Source organism: Lytechinus pictus, chromosome 12, assembly GCF_037042905.1.
Source record: "Lytechinus pictus isolate F3 Inbred chromosome 12, Lp3.0, whole genome shotgun sequence".
Lineage (NCBI taxonomy): Eukaryota > Metazoa > Echinodermata > Echinoidea > Temnopleuroida > Toxopneustidae > Lytechinus > Lytechinus pictus.
The window spans coordinates 3,139,611-3,164,773 of record NC_087256.1 but is presented as its reverse complement, the minus strand read 5'-3'; the positions used below and the strand labels follow the sequence as shown (position 1 = coordinate 3,164,773).

The following is a 25,163-nucleotide window of genomic DNA, read 5'->3' as shown; positions in this document are numbered from 1 at the left end:
AGTGCAGGGAGGTTCTGAAGATATGTATCCAGATCTATGCCAAACTGCTCAGTTTACTTTCTTCAGGTTGAAAGTCTGCAGAAGGGAACTTTGCGAGGAGTGATGTTTACCACGGCATCAGGCCATTTGCAACATTGATATTTATCATATAAAATTAAATTATTTAACCACTATCAAAGCAGCAGCAACAAGAATATCAAGTTTAGCAACCTACGTGTATACTTTGGCGGAAATGAAAGAAAAATCAGACTCTACATATTTTTATTAAAACTTTTCTGGTGTAAAATGAGCCGTTACCATGACAACAGGCAATTTGCAACATTGATATTTATTAATAAAATCAAGCATTCCCAAGGGAACATCAATTTTTATCATTCTAATGAATTCATGCAGAATAATTACGTAATTTTGGTTTTGTTTTTGGTTTTGGTCATGTAGATTAGTTCGTTTTTACTGTACATCCCACCATTACCTTTTTCAACATGTTATTTTTTACCAAATAAGTTGGCATTTGGTTGCCATGGCAATGGTCTGAGATGGTACTTACATATTTACCAACAAGCATATTTATTTTTAGCAACCTAAACTCAGCGGAAATGAACGAAAAAAATGTGACTCTATATGTTTTTATCAAAATTTGTTCTTTTCTGAGAAAAATAAGATGTTACCATGGCAACGGGCCATTTGCAATATTGATATTTATCTTTAAATTCAAGCATTCTCAAGGCAACATCAATTCCTATCATTCCAATAAACTCATGCATAACACTTATGTAGTTTTTATTCTAAATGAGTGGGAAAAACCCAACGCAAGTAGATTACATGTAGGTCGCTTTTATTGTATTTCTCACCATTGTCTTTTTTTACCATGTTATTTCCTTTTTTTACCAAATTAGGTATTATTTGGTTGCCATGGCAATGGAATGAGAGTGTATTTATACATTAAGCAAAAACCACTCCTATGTTTAACACCCTAAACGCAGGGAAAATGAAACAAAAAACAGATTCTACAACTTTAAATCACATTTTTTACTTTTCTGGAGGAAAAATGAGCCGTTACCATGACAACGGGCCAATTGGAACCAATTTGATGATCTTAAATATTTTTGAATTTCATTTGTATTTGATTGGAACCCTGAAATCAATCTATTGGCTAATTTATATCATGTTTTTCTACCATTTACAGGGGAATACATAACATTTTTGAGAAATTAATCTGTTGCCATGGCAACGGTCGAAGACGGCATTTATAAATTTGGCAACAAGCAGATTCGTATTCAGCACCCTAAAAATAGGGGGATAAGCACAAAAAATCAGATTCTACAGAAAATTTTTGGAATTCTTACTACTTGCCGCCTACTACAAGCACTAGCAAAGGGTTATGCGTATGAATTAAAGCAATTGCTGAAGCATGATCTTTTGCTTGGCTATAGCTATTGCGTGTGCTTGAAGCAATTGCTACTTTTTTATGCATCTGACCCATTGTCTCGTCGGTCTAGACACATTGTATTCATGTTTCAAGTTTTCACAATTGCGTTCAGGGGTTCAGACTGATTCTTTTACATTAGAAAAGTAATCAGAAGTCCGCTTTTACAAATTTAACATTAAAAATATGAAAAAAGCAATTACGTGTTCAGAAGATATACAGTGATTAGACATGATGTTAATATGATTTTTCCTTGATTCAACTTACAAATTTGCAATGGAATAAGCGATGGTTCTTATAAGTTCATTATCCATTACAAAAGCATTGGTACGAACTGAATCGAAAGATAGGGGACTTTGGCATATATAGAGTTCCAGTAAGGCATAGACTGACGTTAGTCGCATCAGACCTTGTTATTATGAGACTGTTCATATGCATCATTACTGCTTCCATTTGCATTTAAACTGTAACTTCGACTTTGCATGGTCGTTCTTGATGAGACCGGTATCTTCCTTGCGCAACAGTGACATGCCAATATGACACCCCGCCGTAACTCTCCGTAATGAAAAGCATAAATGATCGGATTTAAACACATATTGCACAGTACAAAAAGAACAGTTGTGTAATAGTATACGCTTGTAAAGTCAACGGGGACCCCGAGGTTGAAAACTAGGTAGAGGACCTCATTGGGCCCCCAACAGATCAGGTAAGCTAAAGATACGATGACCATGGTTTTGAGGACACTCCGCGAGGCCATGATGGCGAACCGGCGCCGAGGTTGCGAAGGGAGTTTTACACTGGATGATTTTTGCACATCACTTCCATCTTTATTCTCTCTCCTTGATGCGGTAACATTGGAAGATGATATCCCCATTCGTAAGCTTGGCATGTCTGCCCGGAGACGAACCACGATGCGAATGTAAACATACATCATGATGGACAAAGGCACCAAGTAGTGATCAATAAAGACGATGCAACCAAATGCCTTCTGCAAGCCTACAGGTTCCTCTGGCCACGTGGGCCAGCAACCACGGGTGTCTATGGTATTATTGTTTTCATCAAGATAGAGGCCACCGGTTATCTGGTGGACCATCATCCATGGTATCTCATGCAGAAGACCGATTATCCAAGGCAACAAGCATAGTAACCTCGCCCGCTTGATGGTGAATCGATTCCTGTATTTGAGAGGATGGATCACAGCAAAGTACCGTTCAACAGTCAGACACACCAGATTGACCGTAGACGCCACTGAGATGGCCCACAGGGGATATTCAGAGTACCAGAACTTGCATACGAACATCGCGAATTGCGGCTGGACGGGCAACTTTGGTCTCGGTGTTACGTAAAGAAAGAAGAAGAAGATGCTACTTGTGAAGTCTATGACGGATTGGTTGGATATGAGGACGTTGGTAAAGGACCGTAGAGACGGAACACGGAAAAGGACGAAGATGACAAGACCATTCCCGATGACTCCTAGCAAGGCGATTAAGATGTAGATTGTCAGAAGTGCAGGATGGGTGCCATCGTAGCCTCCTGTCTCAGAGTCATCACTGCTGAAGGGTGTGGTGTTGATGTTTACAGACATGGTTTGCCTTAGTCTGATCTGATTGTTTCATGAGAATAGAAGTCGTCCCAATATCGGTGGGTAAAAGATCTGTGAATCAAAATAGAAAGAAGCAAATACATTAAATGACATTTGTGAAGAAGCAATTAACCATGAATATGAAATCATACTGCATCATGTCCCCTCTCTAAATACAACCGTCTTGCCTTATACCAACTTACTACAACATACTCTGTGTGTCACGAAATCACAACTGCGGAGAAGGGGGTGGAGGGCTTTAGATGGCCCATGAATTCAATGTGAATATTACGGAATTCATTTTTTACTGGTTGCTGAAACATAATTTTATGCTAGCCATGATTATATTGCTCATTGCAGCAATATTGAACAAACCGCATAACAAAAAAAATTATTCTATAGTATATTTTCAATGGTATTTATTGGTTCAAACGAAACTTTGTTCTTCGACATTATGAACGTCTGCTCTGTTGTGATATACGGGACGATGTGTGAAGTAGGCCCTTGTAATAAACAGAGACTCTGATTAGAATGTCATATAAAAAGGCAATTCAATAAAATCAAAATGGAAAAAATTCCGCGAATATTTCTGGATTAAGCCTGAAAATGTACCTCATGACAAAACAGGTAACTGAATATTCCTTTTCGCCGATAATGGACAGGAAAGAATTCAAGTCTGGAATAATCAGGGCATTTTCCTTTTCAAATAACCAAATAGCTTTTACTCGTCACCATCGCACTTACAAAACTGTTTTATATAGGTGATCATGCACTATACATGCTATAGATAACGTAGCCGCTGTAAAAAAGGGCCTCGTTTTCTTCAAGAATTCGTTTGTTATCCTAACAAAATACTGCTATCTTTAAGCCTGCGGTAAAAGCATTTACCTTCTCTCATTTGAATATTTCAGTTTTTTGCAACCGTGCAATGGAATAATGGAATTCCTCTTGGTATTCCAAATCTGCATTTGTACTCTGGTAAATTAGATTATTCCAAAGCGGACCCTCGCTTGGGAAAAGCGCAAGCAAAGCTCTTACGATGCACACCAAATATTTAAATCAAATATTATGATATTTGATATTCGCATGGGCCATTTCTGAAATCATCTTTATACAGTTCAGATCAAATTTAAAAGAGACATACAGTTTATCCTCCCAGCTTTGCATGACACCTGCATGTGTATATTAATTCGAGTAATGTTATTCGATACATTATTATGCATAGTCACAGTGTGTTTGTGTGTACCCACTGCTTTTTATCAATTGTTTCACTTTTAATATGTTAAAGTACGACTATTTTTCTTTCATTTCTGTTGGCAAACATAAGTACTTCCCCGCTCATTTTGAATAAGTGCAAGCAAAAATACATTCCGAAAACGAATTTGCCTGAGCGCGTCCGTAATTTTAAAATCAACGCTGATATAGATCTGAATATAAAATCATAAAAGACTCTCGATAAGAAAAATAAATTTTAAGTGTATAGACATTCCAATTTTTTGTGAAATATATTCAAGCAAAGGATATGCATTTAACAAAGCTTATATAAAATTTTCACACGCAATGAAAAATGAGAGCCCCAATTCAATTATCCGCCTTAACATGAAGTAAAGCTTTCAATGAAATTTAAAAATGGGAAAGATTTTTTTGTTTATTTTGAAAGGTGAAAATTTTAAAAGAAAAGAAATATATACCATGAACGATATATTTATTTCATCATTACCACGCACGCTTCATGCTTAGATGAAGTCGAATAAAATCTTCATTATCAACAAGTTGATACTTCTTCTTTAAAAAAAGTTTCAAAATTTCAAAATAGTTAATCTTATTTGTAAGGCTTGGGTTCTCAAAATTTGATTGTATCAAGGCAATACATGATTAAAAGGAATAAATAAAGAAAAGGTCTTTTAAGTTTAAATTTTTAAGGACCCAACAAAAAATAATTGCAGTCCAAAAGTCTCTTTAAAAGACACATGTATTTTGTTACAGTCACAACATCAACTCCAGACTAACCGATGTTATGTCATTGGAAATACCTTAAATAAATTTGGCTGGTATGGAGTTTGTTTCGCCGAAGTGAATGTTGCCTATAGGATGGCAGCTTATAACAAAACTCGGCATCATTCGGTCGTTATTTTTTATGTCACGCTTATCAAACCCGCCCATACAATCTTAAAAATACTATCAAATACTTAGGTGGATGTTTATACCATATAGAGATATCCCTATATCAGCGAAGGACAAGGAGGGGTGGATGTGGCCCCGGGTCTTTGTCCCTTGATGATCCACCATTGTACAAGAATATGCACTGGACGTATCCTGGACCGATGATAATCTTCTTCATTTTTTTTTGCTTGTCAGTTATTTTCGGCAATGACGTAATTTCTTGAGAACGACAACTCTTTTTCCAAAAAAAAGAGTTTTGAAAATGAATTATTTCTTTTTGGCTAGTTATGCCACTTCTTTTTAAAAATAAAGTGCTGAATCTTCGTTTAAGAGTCATATGAATACATGTATATTCTTGGGGTAAACCGCAAATGCAGTAAATCGGTAGATATCCAAAAGTCATCAAAATTGCCATAAATATACTTAAATATTGGATTTGAATACGTAATATGGACGAAGATAGTTTGGTTTACAAAGCTTTTGTAGAAAACGTTAATCTTTTGAATAACGGAAACAATTACTGGCTTAAGACAATTCAGGATATTTTTAACATTCTAGATATTTGTTAGAAAAATGACACCCCCGCACTTGATCCAGAAAATATACCAATTTCCCAAAAGAATTTATTATAATATGCAAAACATCATTGGAAAGAAGATTTGACGAACAATTTGAATTGGATTTATTTAACGACAGGGACACTAGGAAAGGAAATAAACTGAGAACTTTTAGGCAATTCAAATTCAATATTTAGGCAAGAAAATTATTTATGTTCAATACGCAATGTCAATTTGAGAAAAAATATAACCAAGCTCCGAGTGAGCGCTCATAATCTACCGATAGAAACAGGGAGGTACAAAAGACAAAATATACCACCTCACCTAAGAATTTGTGAAGATTGTAATTTGAATTTGGTCGGGGATGAGTTCACATTATAATGAAATGTAACAAATTTAAAGATTTGCGTAAACATTTTTTTGAAAGATAAATACCTTCCGTTAGGTTTATTGAAATGGAGTGCCAGGAAAATTTTATCTACATCATGAAATTGGAAACCGAAGCTTTGATTAAATTGTTTTGTTCTTTCATCCAAAACATAATTGCTATTAGGGGTGATTTCTGAAGATACAAACATCAGCTGCAAGAGTACTAAAGATATCAACCTGCATACATTCTGTAGTAATATATTCGTAATATTTTGACACATTGTGTTTACAAGTAATGCCATTCTCCTCATTCTCCCTCTCTTTCCCGCTCTCTCCATTCTCAGACATCTTTCCTCCCTCACTTTCTTTATGTTTTCTTTATCTTTTCTTTGACATCAGTCGTTATATAATCATCGTCAAAATATCTATCCGAATGATTCCTATGTTGATTGTGTATATTTGTATATGCGTGTATATATGTATATTGTGTATATATATGTGTGTATGTATATATGAATGTATATGTGTATGTATGTATAATTATGTGTATGCATGTATTATGTATATGTGTATATATGTCCTGCATGCTTATCACTCCCTTCTATTATTCATGTCATGATGCATTTACTATTTATAAGAAGTAGACATACGTTGTTTCTCTTTTTGACGAAATACTATTTTGTTTTTGTTTATCTGCTTATATTCCTTGAATTGTATATTTGTTTTGTATTATTTTGTACTTCTTGTTTTGAACAAAATATTGGCGAATGCCAGTGACGTTCTAATAAATTCAATTCAATTCATGTATCACCATGGCTTTTAGACATGCTGTTCCCATGTTCTATAGGTGTGAGGAGCTCGAAAAGAAAAACACTTGACGTCTAATCTCCACCATGAAGGGGTACATAAGGATGCGTAGGGTGCAATGTTCCGATAAAGTTTATGTTCATGAGGTTTTTAGAGAGGAAAACAAATCGATTTATACTTCTCACGAGAGGACTACGTTGTGATTCCCCAAGCGATTGTAAAAGGCATAATATGCTTCTCGATTCCTCCAATCGCAACCACTAGTGTTCACACAGGTGGTGTATTAAACGGCTATTCCCATTTTACTGAGAGCTGTAAAAAAAAAAATCTTCATAAAATTAAGAACTTAAAGGAGAGGGATAGACAGGGTATATTGTACTTTACCTGGTCAACTGGTTAAAGAGAAATAGAACAGCGTCTCCCATTCAGGTGTAAAGCTATGGGATCGCACGTCGGGAAGCCAGAGGTAAACCACTGTTTGTACAACTACAAATGCCGCATGAGTTTAATGAAATATGAAATTCATTATTCAAGAATATTTATTAGGAGGCTGCACTCTACCAGCTCCGCTTTTTAGCAGCCTCCTCCATTTCCAACCTGATTTGTAATAATCTTTAATATAATTTTTGTACAGGGATACTTGAAATATGTTTTGTTATTTATATGTCAAAATGTACAAAACAAACTGTAATTGTTGAAAATGGAAATAAACGAAATGAAATGAAATTAGAACATTTTGGAGTTTTGTAGGAAAGCAATAAAATTTATACGTATTTACACTGTGAAATCTTGGTTAAATCCTAATAAAATATGAGAAACACTGCAGCCATTGCAATATCCATCCATTTAATTCGGTAAAGATAATAAGAAATATAAATACATACTAATCTCTAGCAAGGTAATGTTTGGAACACGTGTCAGACTAAAAGCTTTTGAATAATTCATACACGGGATAGACAGGCGGACTTCCTTGGTGATTAAATCGGACGAAGATTTGGAATATCTTTAATGAAAAAAAAAAGGATAAACTATGGAGTGCTAAAAAGATTGTATACGTAAGTTGCTTTTGGAAGACTACTGGTGAAGTGAAAGTTACCGGGGAGTCGATTTTATGTCAAGTCTGCACTCTGAAATGTTAATCAAGATTCATAATGCTATAGTTCCGCCAACGAAACCGACTCCTGATCGATAAAAGCTATTATGAATGACGTGCTACCGGGCAGTTTTGTTGGAGCGACTGTCGCATTTTTTTACTATGAAAATAATAATAACAATAAAAAAATCAAAATCGAAAGACGAGAAATAAGACAGAAAAACAGGATGTAAGGAAGTCATTGAAAACAGGATATATTTCACTTTAAAAACTGTGGTGTTAAAACTGACACCAGTTGGTGTTAATAGAGGACCACACCCCGAGGTGTTAGAATTACACCCTAGAGATTGAACATGGCACCAAAGAGTGTAAATGTAACAACCAAAGATGTTGTAATAACACCTATAGGTGTTAAACTAACACTGTAAATTTAACGCCGGTGTAAAATAACTGGTGTGGTCCTCTATGTACACCGGTTAACACCACAGTTCTTGCTGTGTTGGAATGAGGCCTATGCTTGTCCACCCCATTCGGCGGTGTGGCGCGCGTTTTGGCGTGCGCCTGTAATTCAAGCAACATGGGCAATTTACAATTTGATGCATGAGGTTCAAGGTCCGAGCCGTTGTCACGACATTTTGATGTTATTGTTAAAGGTCGATCCAGGATGTATATAATCATATCTTATTGATAAACATCTATAATAACCCAATTTAACAACACAAACACATCATTTTGTTTCAAACCAAAACAAAATGTCGCCACTTCCAGGTGATCTTGCCTCTTGCCAAAATACATTATGACGCCTTTACTTAACGGTATATCATGTTGCGCAAACTTGAAATTTTACCATAATAAAAGGGAAATTATTGAAGTTGGGCTCTAGACTAATCTTGGAGATTGTTGAAGATCTCTAGGAATAGATTTAATTGGCTATTGGATGTGGAGAGGGAGAAAGAGATTTGATTACGTACTCGAAACTTATTCCAAGTGCCATTGTAGCAAATTCACAATACATTCTTCTATTCTCATAAACATTATCTTACAAGCTGTTCCTAATACATACATTTTCATAATCATGAAATACTTTTAAAACAACGTAAATTTTAGAAGCAGTTGGAAGATTAGTGGTATATGTGAATGAATAAATGAGAATTGAATGCATAAACGACTAAATGAATGAAAACCGAAATTGTTTTAATGATGTTTTACTCTCTTCGCTAAAAAAATGTACTTAGTATGGAATACAGACGTACTTGAGATGTGATGTGCAGTCCTATACTGATCAGAGTATGACGAACAAATAAGTGTAAGGGAGATATTACACTAGGTCCTGGCATTAGGGTGACCAATTTTACGGGTGCTTAATATTCGAACGAAAGCTTGAACTCTGAAATCAAACTGTATTGGATAACCCAGGGCTTCTTGATGGTTCCTTTTCAATTATGAAGAAGAGATTTGTCGTGAATCTCCATTAGACTCAAGTTATATTGGAAAGTATTTTTTCTTCCTATGTACCCAATTTGAACGAATTAGTGAAGTCTTACTCATATGACGAAACAGGTTGCATTTTGCTTATAATCAACGTTCAATATATATATCAAAGACGACTCGATCACTCGATACTCAGCGGGTGATCTGCAGTGGCTTTTCTTTGATGATCATGTATTCTTTAAAAATAAACACCCCTAAGACTGTTCATTAAATTCTCTCGACGATTAATTCTAGCTGCCAGCGCTGCTTGCTTTCTGCCGATCAATACATGCAAACATGCCCTTTAAATTAAGGAATCTTTGTGCCGATGTTGTGAATCGAGAATGTACCAAGTGTGTCAGATTGCTGGAGGATCCTTGTTAGGATTTCCCATCATTTGGTGTCCATAACTCGGCAAAGTTAATGGAAACTTTGAAAAAGTTTGACTGAAAGATTGATTAAAGAAATTGGATGACTTCAATTTCGAAATGAGCTTACAAAAATGCCTCCTGATCCTCTTCTATCTTCAGGAGGCGTTCCACAAAGATAAGGGTAAGTAATGACTTTATGAACGTCCTGCATGTTCTTGTGATAGATGAGATACCCTCGAATTCTGGTGATTTAACTAACGTGGGACAGTTTGTCAAGAACAGCGGTTTAATCTAATCAGAGATCAGATTTCAATTTAAGCTGATACAATGTCAAATTATTGAGACACCAGTTTAGTATCCAAAACACGTTCAAGTCGTTTGTAGAGTCGTGCATTATTTACCCGTAAACTGATTAATCGAAAACAAAGAAAAAATTCATAACTGCTCCTTTTGTGTCTACTCTTAACGCAATGGGCAGTTATCCTAAGTAATCACTGGTATGACATCGAAAGTTATCTCGAATTCTCTTTCTTTAATCAAATAGTAAATAACAGAAAGGGGATATTTTTGAAGTGCCATTGGAATTTCAAGTCATGGCTCTTTCCATATTCGGTCTGTATTAATAATTCCCTTTGGCTAGAAACCCACAGACATGACATATGCTCGATTGTACCTTTTATTTCCATATCCATGACTTTATGAGATGGGATGACAATATGTGAATAGAAATGTTCTGGAAAAGAAGATTGTGATAAATTCTTTCTGACATGTCTGAGTACAGTCTTTCATTATGGAATCAATCGATCTAGTAAAATGAGTTGGTTTGAATACTGAAGTGAATATTTCAAGAAACAACTTTGTGAGCTTTCAAAATGTTTTAAAGATATTTAAGAAGGATATCGTAAAAGAAAACTCCAAAGAATAAAATTCGTAATAATTAAAGAACGCAACTGAAACGGTATGAGCCATTCACAAATTAGATATTTTATGATTTTGATGGTTTGAATCACATACATCATAATGCATCGCAAACTATCATCTCCCATCACTTTGTGACATTGTTCTATCAGAACTCAGTCAGTGTCATGACCTAAAATCAAACCTAATCATCAAACTGCTGATGGTTTCTGTGTGCTTTCCTGAGCATCAAGATGTACTCTTCCACGATCGAGCAACAAACAAGACGCATGCATCATCCATACGGAGCATGGTCTCAGATCTCGTCATAAGTTTACCAACCAGCTCGCACTAACGGATCTATTACAGTCTCGGGTACCCGGATGTATTTCCACACGTCAACATCCCAACGGGGTTGTCTAAATGAATCGTTTCCCTGTCAAAGTAATGCTACAGTCACACCAAAGAACCTGACTCTAAACCGACCAATTGGCTGTCAGTGGGAGTGACGTCATGATTTTTGTCAGTCTGGAGACGATTTGGCTAGTGTCACTGCAGCATCATCATGATGCGTTATCAAAACTCGACATCAATCGGTCGATATGTTTTATATGTCACGCTTTATAGGCCCGCCCAAACAATCAGTCCTATTTCAATCTGTCTCAATTGTATTGTATCAGGTCACAACTTCTCTTCTCTAAAAAACGCCATCGATTTTCGTTATGGCAACTTAGTATATAGCAGGTTTCTATCTATATAAGATATAAGTGACGATTTATTTCTCTTTCCGGGAAGTGACCTGGAAATAGCATACGCAGTCACGGAAAATGATTCCAAGAGGTGAACAACAAAAATTATTCCCAAAAAAAGAAGTTATAGGCGCATCTTTTTAAAATCGATATTTCGGGGGCAAACGAAACTAAACGCTGATACCATAGATAAGGTGTCCTTCGGTTATCAGAGGTCTTTACAATTCGATTTCCTCAACTCGTCTCAATTGATATCTTGTACAGTAGTGACAAGGTAAGGAGAAAGTTAGGAGGAGAATTTGATGTTTGTCCTCAAGATAAAGATCTCATGTTACTCCAAGCAAGTTATTGCTGTTTAATAATTAACGCGTTTCGCTGGCAATCAGCGGATGATTTCCTTAAAAGCCATTGCCGATAAGAGCTCAAATCCCTGAAGTGGACCGCATCCCATCTGTATGGTGGTTTTAGGAGACAAGCTGACAGAATCTTGCCATGTCTCCAGTGGATGATTCCATTATTGAGAAGACATTTTTTAAGGACAATATCAATTTCATGATTAAAGTTAGGTAGAAATGTTTATTATCTCTACACCTCGGACGAAATGCGTTCCATTTCTTCTAACATTTATGTTGCCCCTGTCTAATGATGAGTTTCCTCAATTTATGAAAGCAGTCCTGTCATGGTATCATGACAATCTATTTGACATGTTTGAGTTTTGATCAGACGAACATTTCACAGGCATATCTGTGGAGCAAATACGACCCTGACACAATTTACATGGGATTCACATTTAAAATACTATTGAATCGGGGTTATTTCTTGTGTGATACGTTTGTAGATTATATAGGGCTTTCCCGTGTCTCTTGGAGTGAAAATTACCAATGCCCCCCAAAAGACGCTTTCCCAGGTAACAATACAACGTTTACCAATTAATACGTTGTGACTTATTTTGATAACTTTCCTTCAACGTTAGTAGGCAACGTTGCAACGTCGATAGAAGTGCACACGCATATTGGAACGAATGAAGTAAAAAGATTTAGAAATGAATTGTTATTTTAGATAAGAAAGAGACTAACATCTTTAGCATAAAGCTGGGGAAAATAATGATATAAAAAGACCCCTTTGAGGGGTCGTGCTCTAGCATTAACCGTGTGGATCACAGCAGACACGCAGGCCGTACGAATCGTTTACTTACTTCAACGCAAGAAGATATATCGACTCTTTTTATAGATAAAGTACTGGCCTCTAAAATATGTTTACAATCTTGAAAGAACAAACATTTTGCCCATTGCACTTATAAAAAATTCAAATAGCTTCTTTCTCATGGAAGAAGTTACAATCGGAAACCCTCTTTTCATCACCAGTGTTAAATCTGTTCAAAAATCCAATGAATATCTTTCCCCTTTCCTTTGCTGAAGATGCTATATTTTACAATTTCTTCTTCCTTGTATAAAATGGTATGGCAATAAATGTTTTTCTTAATACACACGAAGCCCTCCATTTGTGAAAGTTTGAACTGGACCCACCCCTCTGATATAGGCAAGTCCAAGACGACTTGAATAGGGGAAGGACTGGTGAAAGTCTACTTTGGCTTAGCGAAAATTGTTTCTGAACTGGTAATTATTTTGATCTGTCTTTTCTTCAAAATCCAATTATGGCACAAGGTTCGATTCTCTATTGGACGATATATCATCTTGTTATCGAAGATATATATGTATATATATATATGGACGTCCAACATTTTGCCCAGAGGTAAGTTTATACAATTCGGTTGAACCAGACTTATCGATCATCGTGTTTTAGCGTGATAAACAATCTATTCCAATATTTTGAAGTGAAATTCCTTTCCACTAAACTTTGACAGAAGACACAAGTGCGACGGCCGTGACAAACAGGTTATCTTAATTTTCATTAACGATATCACTAATACTACACTCTTTTATAGCCACGGATCTAAGAAATCTTAACAGGATGGCACCCGCAATATGTCATGAATATTATTAGCGCGGGTAGAAAGGGTTAATGGGTGCAATATACACGGAGGGTTTGTCAACGTGGGTGATGGATATGACATATATCATATCAATATCGTTGGCCTTTCACAGAAATGAATTCGTTGGTTCAGAGGTTTACATTACTAAGACGCATTAATCAAATGCTTGTTTTGTTTACTCAGGCGCTCTTTCTGATAGGTTTGTATTTTTGAACGATTTTAATGTGTTATGTAAAGTGATGACTTACTATATAGTCTGACTTCGTAAAGCTGATGTTTGATAAAAATGAAAATAGTGACTGAGCAGCTTCTCCATATCATGAAACATGAATTCCATAACTTGCAATTTTAATGGTTCGTGATGAATATGTTTAATGTGTGATGAAACTGTACGACTGCAACCAAAACCCTTAACAACATTTGTGGTAATCTTCAAACTTTTATTCTCTAACACTCAGCTGATCTGAAGCTTCACTTTCTCTGTTTGTTTTTAACTGTAACTTACAAGATTTTTCGACCACAGAAAATTTTTCTAGAAACGTTTTATTGATTAACCCAACTGATTCCTCACTATACAAAATATTCCTTATTCAACTAGTTCTCTTTGAATAGGATCCTGGATGATGAAGCCGTGGATTTTCGAGCAATTTTGTATAATCTGAATTTCTTTCTGTAAATCAAATTTGAAAATAATCATAACAATAATAACCAATATTTCGAACATTTTTTAATACACATGTTTTTTCCAGTCCATCCTTTTGAACTTCATGCTATCTTTTTATCTTCGAGCTATCCAAAAAAAAGTAATCATTGTCGCTAGTACACGCAATTTTACACTAAACATGATAATTTCTCTTTTGGGCTCGTTTCCGGAAAATGTTCTCCTTTTCATATTCGTTTCATCTCACTTCACATTTCCAAGTTATCTCCCGAAGTTACCTTTTGTTTCTGGTGATATCTACTTAATTACTCAGCGTAATAGAACTACGTTTTGTTCGGGCTCATATTCGTTGACAAATAATCGAAAATTGAAATGGATAAGTAACGTAACATAATAATGTATAATGTTTATGTATTGAAAGTGAAATAGAAAGCGAATGTCACTATCTAACATCTATTTCAATTTCTCGAAGAGGACAAGACATTGACAGGAGAACCACATTACAATATTATTTAATACTCCTTTGCTGGAGGAAAAAAAACCTTAAAATTTAATAAAATGATTATTTGAAATTTGCAAAAACAGCGAATGTGGAGACCTCTATCAAATTACCTAGAATTGATATAAGTTTAGTTTTTAATTTTTGTCAAGAATAAATGAACAATTATATAGTTAAAAACCTTTAATGACGGAATAATATATGATCTTTTACATGAGATTGTTCACATGATATTTGAATTTTATATTGCGAATGACTAGATAAGGGATTAGAGAACTTCACTTAACATAAAACATGTGAAATAGAATGGATTCATTTAAAAAAATCTAAAATACAAAATTAAGAACCTGCAAATGATAGCAACTGAAAAATAATGAATGATTTCTTTTTCACAATGTAGCTCCGGAAAAACGGATGACATATTGAGGGCAAAATATATCTACGCATACTAAAATGGCGCCACAAAAACCCACATTGAAAGTGATATTTCCTTTTTGAAAAGTGTGTTCAGTGAAATATAAGTAGAATGACATACTCACATTCAACGTTCACCCAGCCACTTGATCATAGTCTAAAAATCCCTGGAGCTAAGTTTAACGCCTGTTCCACAGCCGGAGTAATGTGAGCACGAATCCAACGCTGCCTTGAGGAATGACCGACAAAATATCGGCGAAATTACACCTGAGAATAAAGACGATAAAGTAAGAACGAATTATGATTTTTTTTTTCCACTAACCGGAACGAACGTGCTTCTTCACTGCGCATCGGCACTCGAAATAGTATTTGCCAAAATGAACTACTAGTTTACATCCTTTCGTTGAAGTTTCTACGGGCGTGCTCATGAATATTTACGAATTTCGATCGACCAATCACACATGTCGAACTAGAAAGTGATAAAAAGTGTACTTGTGTGTGTGTGTGTGTGTGTGAGGGTGAGTGTGTGTGCGTGTGTTCGGATCGAAGCTTCTCTGATGAGAAGATTATTGATACCCCAATATTTGTGATGGTACTTTTTTGTATTACTATCACTTAATTTAGGACAATGTAACATAGACTGCGCCAATAACTGTTGTTATTCTTTTACTTTAATAAATGCAATTTGTTTTCTTCCGAATGCGCGTGCATGTGGATGGGTGTGCGTGATTGTGTGTCGGGGATAGTCCTTGAAATGTATCAATAACGAAATTCCGTTAACAAAGTATACAAACCAACTCCAATTTGACTCCTGATACTGTATAACTTAGACTACTCACTTAAAATTGAGAGTTATGGCGGCACCTTTTGTCTAAGATGCAACAGGAAGAGCTGTACGAAATGGTGAGTATCGATATTCGAGCTCTGATCACCTCTTTCGGCATGTTCGGATGGTGGCATGAAAAGTCGACCCCAGACGTAAATAATCATTTTGTATGATTGAATTGATACAAGTTAGTTCAAAACTCAATTTTAGGTGTGTCATACTTATTATCAAACTTTGAAATGTGAAAATGTGTTATTTACTTTTCGTTGAAAATAATATCCTGACAAGCTCAATCCTAAAAGTACAAGATTCCCGAAAATGGTAGAATATTGAAAGAATTATCTATGATTTAGATTAAAAGGGATCAATTTGTGTGCATTAACATTTCCAATATATTAATAAACAGCTTCAAATTGTGACATGAATTAATATTTATGTTATATCCGATAAACCGCCCGCGGTAATGTAAACCAGTTAATATGATGAACATTTTTAAATTTTACAAGGCTTTGAAACCGATTCGATATAATTTTAGCTACCATTCTCTATTATTAGGCCTACTAAATATTAATAAGCGTTTTCAGTGTACTGTAAAGGTAATGGTGAAAAGTAGTGAAACAAGTCGCCAGGAAATAAATCACGGTGAATTTCCGACCTGTTGCACGACTCTTGGTGCCCAAGGGTAAAAATAATTTGGTTTGAACAGATAAAGTAAAATCAAACAAACAACACACTGAAAATTACATCGAAATCGGACAAGGAAAAAAAAAAAGTTATGGTATTTTAAAGCGTTAGGTTATTTCGGTAAAATAGTTTTTTGTGTGTCATGAATATACAATGAGCAAGATGATGATGTCATATCCCACTTATTTCCATTGTATTATAATACATGATTTTTTTTCTTCAAATTTTGTCCACAAGAATGCAAGAATTTCGATTGAAAAAACTGATCTAATGCATAAGATATTCATTGCTGTAATTACTTTGTAACAAGGAAGGCATCTCAGAGACACATGTATACAAATATCAAATAATTATGATTTCATGTAATAACATTAGAAAAGGGAATGGGGGACATGACATAACTAGCCCACCTAATGAATATTCATGGCATCGCACATACAATTTTTCACAAAATATTGCTAAATTTTCGAATTTATTAACTTCGTTTTTTATATCAGAATTCGATAAAATTGTCAGCATCTTGTTTAGGGAAGTTTACTCTTTTATTTTATTTAGAAATTATTATTTTGAGCTAAAACGACCCCCTTTGGGAAAAGCCATCATTATCCGCTATCATCATCGCTATTTCATATGATGATCATGATTATTTCAACAATCATCATCATCATCATCATTATCATTATCATCATCATCATTGCCACTATTATTGCCAATATTTATACTTGTGGAATTAAACAAGCATAAATCCGCATCTGCAAAACTGTCAACCTGGTTTCCAGTAAATATGGGACTGGGCTCGTAATAATTTCCAGTCCAGTATCTATATATTTGCAAGTATGTATTAATTTATAAATTGTCTCTTTTTTGGTATTTCGACAGCACCATCAAGTATTCTGATATCCAGACATTTCAAACACCGACGATTTATTCATGTTAGTAATCGATACATCGCACACCTTTCTAAATATGGCTGAGTATTTACCCAGATAGTCAAATGGGACTTGCTATTCTATTTGCCTCAAAATGACGATAAATATCGTGTTCAAATCATCTGTGTTACAAATCGAATGGCATAAGCTTTGTAACCCAGCTTTCACCAGTCCATAAAATAGCAGCAATAATGTCCTTTGTTACATCAATTCTTAAAGAAAAAAAGTTTCCTTATATAACCTCCCACAATAACTTTTTTTTTGTTATTGATTTTCTTGATTAAAAGAAACAAAGAGTACATATCAAAATTAAAGGGGGTCAGCATAAAGTATGTTAACATGGTTAATTTTTTAGAAATTAGTTGTGTTGAAATATAAGTGCTGAAGGTAATCTTGGTGTATTTTCATAAAAGGCCTCATAGGCACTTGTATGGCGGCTTCGAGAAAATTGCCTCGCCCTGGGTTTTAATGTGCCAAGAGTATGAGCTGCTATTAAACAGAATAATGCACTGCTTTAAAAATTCTGATAAAACAAAATTCACCAACTCTTTTGCAGCGCCGCAACAGCATAAAATAAACAAAAAATCACTTTCAAAATCTAAATATAATATCAGGATTATGACAGACGCGGGACTGAAAACCGATTTTATCACGAACAAGAGCCTTGCTATGGAAACCGATGTAATAGATTTTAGGATCGAATTCCTCTGGGGTACTTAATAAATTCTTTTTTTACAACATGTGAATCATCGCGCCAAAACACAATGTCACTACACCCAAGATCATTCTTTGAATCCCTTCGAAAAAAACGGTTACACTTCGTAATTCCGAAGGATCATAATTCCGAAGGTTTTTTATTCCGAAGGTTCGTAATTCCGAAACAATTGCCTATACCTCGATGTTCGTTAATCCGAAAAATTGGTCGTTAATCCTAACATTTGTGGCGTTATTCCGAAGGTTCGTTAATCCGAAAACGAAATAAGGTTCGTTATTCCGAAGGTTCGTTAATCCGAAAACGAAATAAGGTTCGTTATTCCGAAGGATCGTTAGTCCGAAAACGAAATGAGGTTCGTTATTCCAAAGGTTCGTTAATCAGTAAAATGAGAAAAAAAATCTGTGGTGAAGCCGGGCATACCGAAAGGGCAAGCTTGGTGGGGGGGGGGGGGTTAGAAACACCGTTTAATCTTCAATTATTATGGGAAGGCAAGGGCGTTGCCAAACGTATTTTCCTTTGGGGGCAAAGCCCAAAAGGGGCAATGATATTTTACAAATAGTTTGTTTGCAAAAGGGAATAGATCTACTTTAGACCATTCCGAGAAAATCATGTTTTTTTGCTCTCCCATATTGCAATTTTCTTATGCGAAACTAAATTGTCATGATGAACCACTCTACCACGTGAATATAAAATTGAGTATGAAATAAATGTCTTCATATATTTTGAATATTTCTTTTAAAAAAATCACCATTGTGGATCTAGCCCCTTTTTCAATTAAACTGAAATGGATCCAGCCCCTTTTGAATAAAAAAGTGATTTTCTTTGCCATTTTTATTCACATTTTGATTGGAGTTTCAACTTATCTTTGGTATCATCAGAGAGACTAAACATAATTGAGACCATAAATAATCGAATTTGACGAAAAATGGATCTAACCCCTGTTGCAAATTGAGCTCTTTATATGTAAAAATTAGCATTTTCACCATGAGATTATTATCATCTGTGTGATGTCGTTATGTGTTTTGTAGTAATTAAGTTGAGCAAAGCCTTTTTGAAGTGATTTATGATTATTATATATTTTGGCTTTTTATACGCCATTTGGAAAAAAAATCAAATCTGAAGTTCTAATACTCCCATTTTGGTCAATTATGGGGCTAATTAGGAAATTTCAATAAGAAATGAAAATTAAACATTCCGAGCAGTTCTCGTTTTCATGAAAAGGATGGGGTTTTTTACCAAAGAATTAACCCGAGCACGAAGCACGAGCTGAAAATTTATATTCCAATTCTAAGCATTTTTATAACCAGAAAAAGGGTTCCTTTCTACATAAAAATTTAGGCGAGCGCGAAGCGCGAGCAAAAATATGATGTTCTAGCCTGAAATGCATTATGTTGTACTTCAAAAAGAGTATTTGATATCGAAAAGAGCACATTTGATTTAGAAAAAAAGGCATTTTTCCTTTTGGAAAAAAGGGATTTTTTTACCCCCGGGAATTTTGTTTATCATAACCAGCAGAAGCTGTAAAAAATGGCACCCCTCGCCTAAAACAATCCCCTTATCTTGAGGTCACATGTGACCAACACACGGTCCCCAATATTCTTAACATTTGCTCGATCTGGCAGCAATAATATTGCTCAGAGAAAATCAAAATTAAGATGTTGATCTGAGCGCCAATTCTTGCTTTGACCACAATATACACATAATATAATCCTCCGTTGAAACTATTACTGCATAATATCCTGTTATTTTTTAATTTCAACACCGTTTTTGTTACAAACATGAATTAATTTCATTTTAGGAAAACGAACCTTCGGATTAACGAACCTTATTTCGTTCTCGGACTAACAACCCTTACCCTGTTTTCGGACTAACGAACCTTCGGAATTACGAATCTTATTGCGTTTTCGGTCTAACGAACCTTCGAAATTACGAACCTTATTTTTTCGGATTAACGAACCTTCGGAATGACGAACCTTCGGAATTATGAACCTTCGGAATAACGAACCTTCGGAATATTCGAACCTTCGGAATAACGAACCTTCGGAATTACGAATATCACCCCGAATAAACATCGATGCCCCTATTGCAAAATCCATCTATACATCTATACTGGGTATACTATGTATACTGTAGCCTACTACGTAATAGGTATATATCTGATTCATGATGATGGTGATGATGAAGATGATACTACTACTACTATCACTACTACATGTACTACTATTACTACTATTGCTACTACTACTACTACTACTACTACTACTGCTGCTACTACTACTACTACTACTAATAATATGAATAATGATAATGATAATAATAATTATATATGGTAACAACAACAACAAATATGATAATAATAAAAATAATAATAGTAATGATAAAAAAGCATGCCCAAACACTCTCACGGTGCAGCGTGACATTAAGAAAGAAAATCTATTCCATTTTTTGAGAGCAAATAAAGGCCTATAAATCAAAGATAGAAATGGTATTAATATTGTCTCATAGTTGGATATGATCACGTATAGTCGGGTAGAAGCCGTGCCGATCAACCGATTTCTTTTAAGACACGCTTCTCCTTTAGGCGATAATGAAAGTAATCTTGATGATTGTTGCATGTGATTCATCGCAATAAAAATGTTTTAACCACGTATTCGCACACAAAAAATCATTCCAGAGAAATTGATAGAGCGATGATATGAGCCGAGGAAACTCTCATAATATTTGAATGCGAGCAATATTTCATACTTTTCCTCCTGTGTAGCCTGCGCACTTGTTTATGAGTGCATGCAGCCATAAAATATTTCCCTCCTAATACCCTGTACTTCTGATGAGTATCAGGATGTCATGAAAATGCTTTTATACTATGTGAATTGAAGTGAATTTATTAATAAACTTCGTTCACCTGACATGAACATTTTGTTTTCAATATTACAATAACATGAACAAATAATAATTATAACAGTATATCGTATGCATGGTATATCAGTAATGCATCAGTAGCATACTATAGTAGTACAATAAATGGGTTTCCAATTAATTGTAGGAAAATGATATAAATATACATCTATATACAAAGATAAATAAAATATTAAAATCTAATATAATGAAACTATATATGTTTATCTACCTACGGAACGTAATATATATAAAAATAATTTATAATTTATGACAATTACGATGATAATATTATATAAACAAAGACAACAAGACAAATTATACTGAATGCCTACTATCATGCAGACGTTCAAATATGATAAATTTGGGCTGTATTTCCACTAGCATAACATATCATAAATCAAAGAACATTGCCACAAAGAAAATGTATCAAGCATAAATAGAAACTATTTCCTACAGTCATCAGAAATTATCCCTAATAGCAACTATGTTTTTTGATAAATGAACAAAACAATTCAATCCAAACTTCAGTTTCCAATGTCATGATGTGAAAAGTATTTTTTCCTGGCATTTCATATCAATCAATCAATCTAACATCGAAAGTATCAATCTTTAAAAAAAATCTTCACTCTAATCGTTCTATTTATTACATGTCATTTTGATAAGAAAATCATCCCCGACCAAATTACAATCTTCGCCAAATCTTAGGTTAGGTTTTGTTCTGTTTCTATAGGTAAATTATGAGCATTCAGTCGGAGCTTGGTTATTTTTTTTTCTCAAATTAACATTGCGTATTGAACATAAATGATTTTCTTGTCTTGTATGAAATTGTCTTAAGGTTCTCAATTCATTTCCTTTCCGAGTATCGCTGTCGTTAAAAAAAACTAATTTAAACTGTCCGTCAACTCTTCTTTCCAGAGAGGTTTTGCATATTTTTATGAATTATTTTTTGCGAAATGGGTATGTTTTCTGGATCAAGAACTGCATGGGGTATTACAAATTGTGTCCGCTATTCAAAAGATTTACATTTTCCAGAAAAGATCTATAAACTAAATTATATTCATCCATATTACGTATTCGAATCCAGTATTTAAGTATATTTATGGCAATTTGGATGAGTTTTGGATATCTACCGATTTCAGCTGTCTCTGCTAAATTATTACATTTGCGGTATACCCAAGAATACATTTTACCTTTTCAGATTCATGTTTAAAGTATAGCCCTGTTTTTCCCATTCATTAAATCACAATGCTCTTCTCGATTTATCAGCTAAATCTTTTGCGGCCTCTTTAAGTGATCCATGATTTGCGAGAGCAATACCAAGATATTTAATTTCCCTAACATTTATCTATGTGTTTGGTAATAAAAATAAAATGATTTTTAAATAGATTGATATGTATGACTCACAATATTTACGATTTATCATTATTATAAAAAAGATTGGTCTAAATCTCCCAACCTATTGTTATGTGTCCGACCAAAAGTAATGGTAATAGTAAAATCAACATAAATCTGAGGTTTTGGTCAGACACATTCTAATCAACAGTTTGGTAATTGTGAATGTCCCTTGAAAGAATGTACCATATTCGTGATATTACTTGCTAAATTCTCGCCATCAGGGCTGCTGCCCAGTAGAAAGTACTCGGATTTTACCCGGACTGTATACCTGAAATCATTCCATCATCCCAGGGCAATCATCCTCCTTTGAAAAACTAATCTTGGTTGATTGATGCTCACATCAAAGAAATTTCGGAGGGATTTCCTGCACAAAATGTAGCCCGCTGTACAGGAATTATCGTTGTTTATTTTTTCCGATGGTGACCCGTATAAGAATTAGGAGTATTTCGACAGAAGCTACTCTCCGAATGGGGTGTCTTTCGGCTTTGTAAAATGGATTTCTCGCAGAAGTTGACACTAACACAAGACATGTGATCACGTTACACAGTCTATAGCTGAAAATTGAGTCCTTGCATGCATTAAATCGACAATCTTATTCCAATATTACACACTGACGGTATCGTCACCAATGCAACGGCGCCTCTGGCGGTCATCATGGTCACGTGGTTCGTGAGATCGCGTGGGACTATGATTTTTCCCTCCCCGGTGGCAATCTTAATACGATCGTGAATGTAGACGAGGTCGGTCGCATCGCAAGCTGCTTGTCACCGGTCATCGAGACGGCAATACACACTTATCTCCGGCAGCTGCGAGGGCTCAGGCGATATGTTCTTCGATTTGTTTATGGGGCGGAGGAAAGGGGAAAGGGGTTAATGAACAAAAAATACGTCTAAAATGTCCTGGAAAATTTCCCATCTTATAACCGAAAATTGGTTGGTGCAACGCAAATACGATCTGATATGAGATTTTGTCCGCTTAATGCGGAATTTCACCATAGATTTAGGAAATGGCTGTGAGTGTAACAACGTCATAGAATGGGGAACTAATGGTTGATATCAATTTGCACTCCAAGTTTAGCAGAAGCAACAGTTTTAAGGGTGTATGCACGAGTAAATTATAAACTTTTTATCGATTGAATATTGAAAACGCAATTTTCAGCATGAAAGGGGTGGGCCTATATTTCATGTTGAAAAATTAATTCAAACAGACAGATAAAAATAAGACACAAAACACCGAACAATTCTTTAAAATAGGAACAAGGACTAACAGTACTATGACTTTTCAAAAGAGTCTTCTGCATGTCCTCTTGAATACGCAATGATCAAACTGATGATGTCATGCACCCATATATTCATTTGCGTTTCATTCATTATATTATTTTTTTTTCCTCCAAGAATGTTAAATAGGATTAATTTCTTATTATAATTTGTAATAAATAATAAGGATATCCCGGAATAATTTATGATAAAAATAAGGAAAGTGTGGATGTGACATCATCAGCCCACCTATTGCATATTCATGACAGCGTGCATATAACTGTTTCCACAAAATATTGCTGAACTTTGAAATTCAAGTCTTGTTTTTATCAGATGGTGATGTAATTTTCGCGCTACTCACCTAATTTATTTGAAATGCCTTTGTGGTTAAGTTAGATCCACAATGAATCTCACAGTCTTTCGAAGAGGGTAACTAAATTGATCACTGGTCTGGTCCTTAAGGTTGCAAATTATGGTAAAGAACAATGAGTAAAGACCAAAATCAATAATTGAAAAAATAAAACGATATAAAAAAATAAAGAATACTCTCGTATCATTTAAAATTATATTTACATGATTTATGTATGATACTGAACAGGTTCAGTAACTGCCTTTTCATGCAATTATGTATGATTAAACAAAGTCTTGTCATATCAATAATCTTTTATTGCAATCCTTACGGACTTTACCCCAAACTACATAATAACAGCAGAAATCTATACACCTATGTTGTCATTTGTCTCTGCGGAATGGCCAAGCAGTGACGATAATAGCAGATAGCTCTCTAATTGTTCTGTATTAAAATATCAACATTTGCCGTGGGCCAAATGTACTCATCAGCTCAGATAAAGTCGGGTATGGGTTTTAATGTCTAGGCAATGAGCATGGAGATGTTTTTATTTTTTTATTTTTTATTATTATTATTATTATTATTTTTTTTTTTTTTTTTGGGGGGGGACTAGAGAAATAACCATTGGCCAATTTAAATATTTGGCCTTATGTATTGGGGGGGGGGGATCCAGGATTGGCCAATGGGTGGGGGCATCGGGAAAGCCATTTTTTCAATAGAAATAAAGAATTCCAAGGTTGACATATTAAAAACAATTACCCCCAGAATTTGATACCCCAAAAAAAAAACATAACCAACATAAACATGATAGAAGTACCTGCCTTAAAAAAGAATCAACAGGTAAACCTAAAAAGGGGTCTCGGGTGGGAAATGGTTCCCCTTTCGGACCCCGTGGATTTGCCATTTCCCCTTACTGATGTATCGACACTCGCCTTTGTGCTTTTGTGCAGAGTGGGGCGCATTGATGACATGGGCAAAGAACGAGGGCCACTCTAAAAAAAGAAAGAATAGTAAGAAAAATTTTCTCATGGGTTCTTTTATATTTCACTCTATTTTTGTT

At 35.0% G+C, this 25,163-nt stretch overlaps 1 protein-coding gene across 1 annotated transcript; it reads right to left on the bottom strand.

The window, feature by feature from the left end:
- Nucleotides 1-310: 310 nt before the first annotated feature.
- LOC129273367 (somatostatin receptor type 2-like) lies at nt 311-15,418 on the bottom strand. The gene is made up of 2 exons (XM_064107606.1): nt 15,177-15,418; nt 311-3,080 (listed from the first exon to the last, which is right to left on the bottom strand). Exon 2 carries the CDS (start codon nt 3,009-3,011, stop codon nt 1,830-1,832), a length of 1,182 nt encoding a protein of 393 aa, XP_063963676.1. The 5' UTR covers nt 3,012-3,080; nt 15,177-15,418; the 3' UTR covers nt 311-1,829.
- Between the last annotated feature and the right edge of the window lie 9,745 nt (nt 15,419-25,163).

Coding starts and splice junctions, on each gene's coding strand:
- LOC129273367 (XM_064107606.1), bottom strand. CDS start 3,011: ATGTCTGTAAACATCAACACCACACCCTTCAGCAGTGATGACTCTGAG.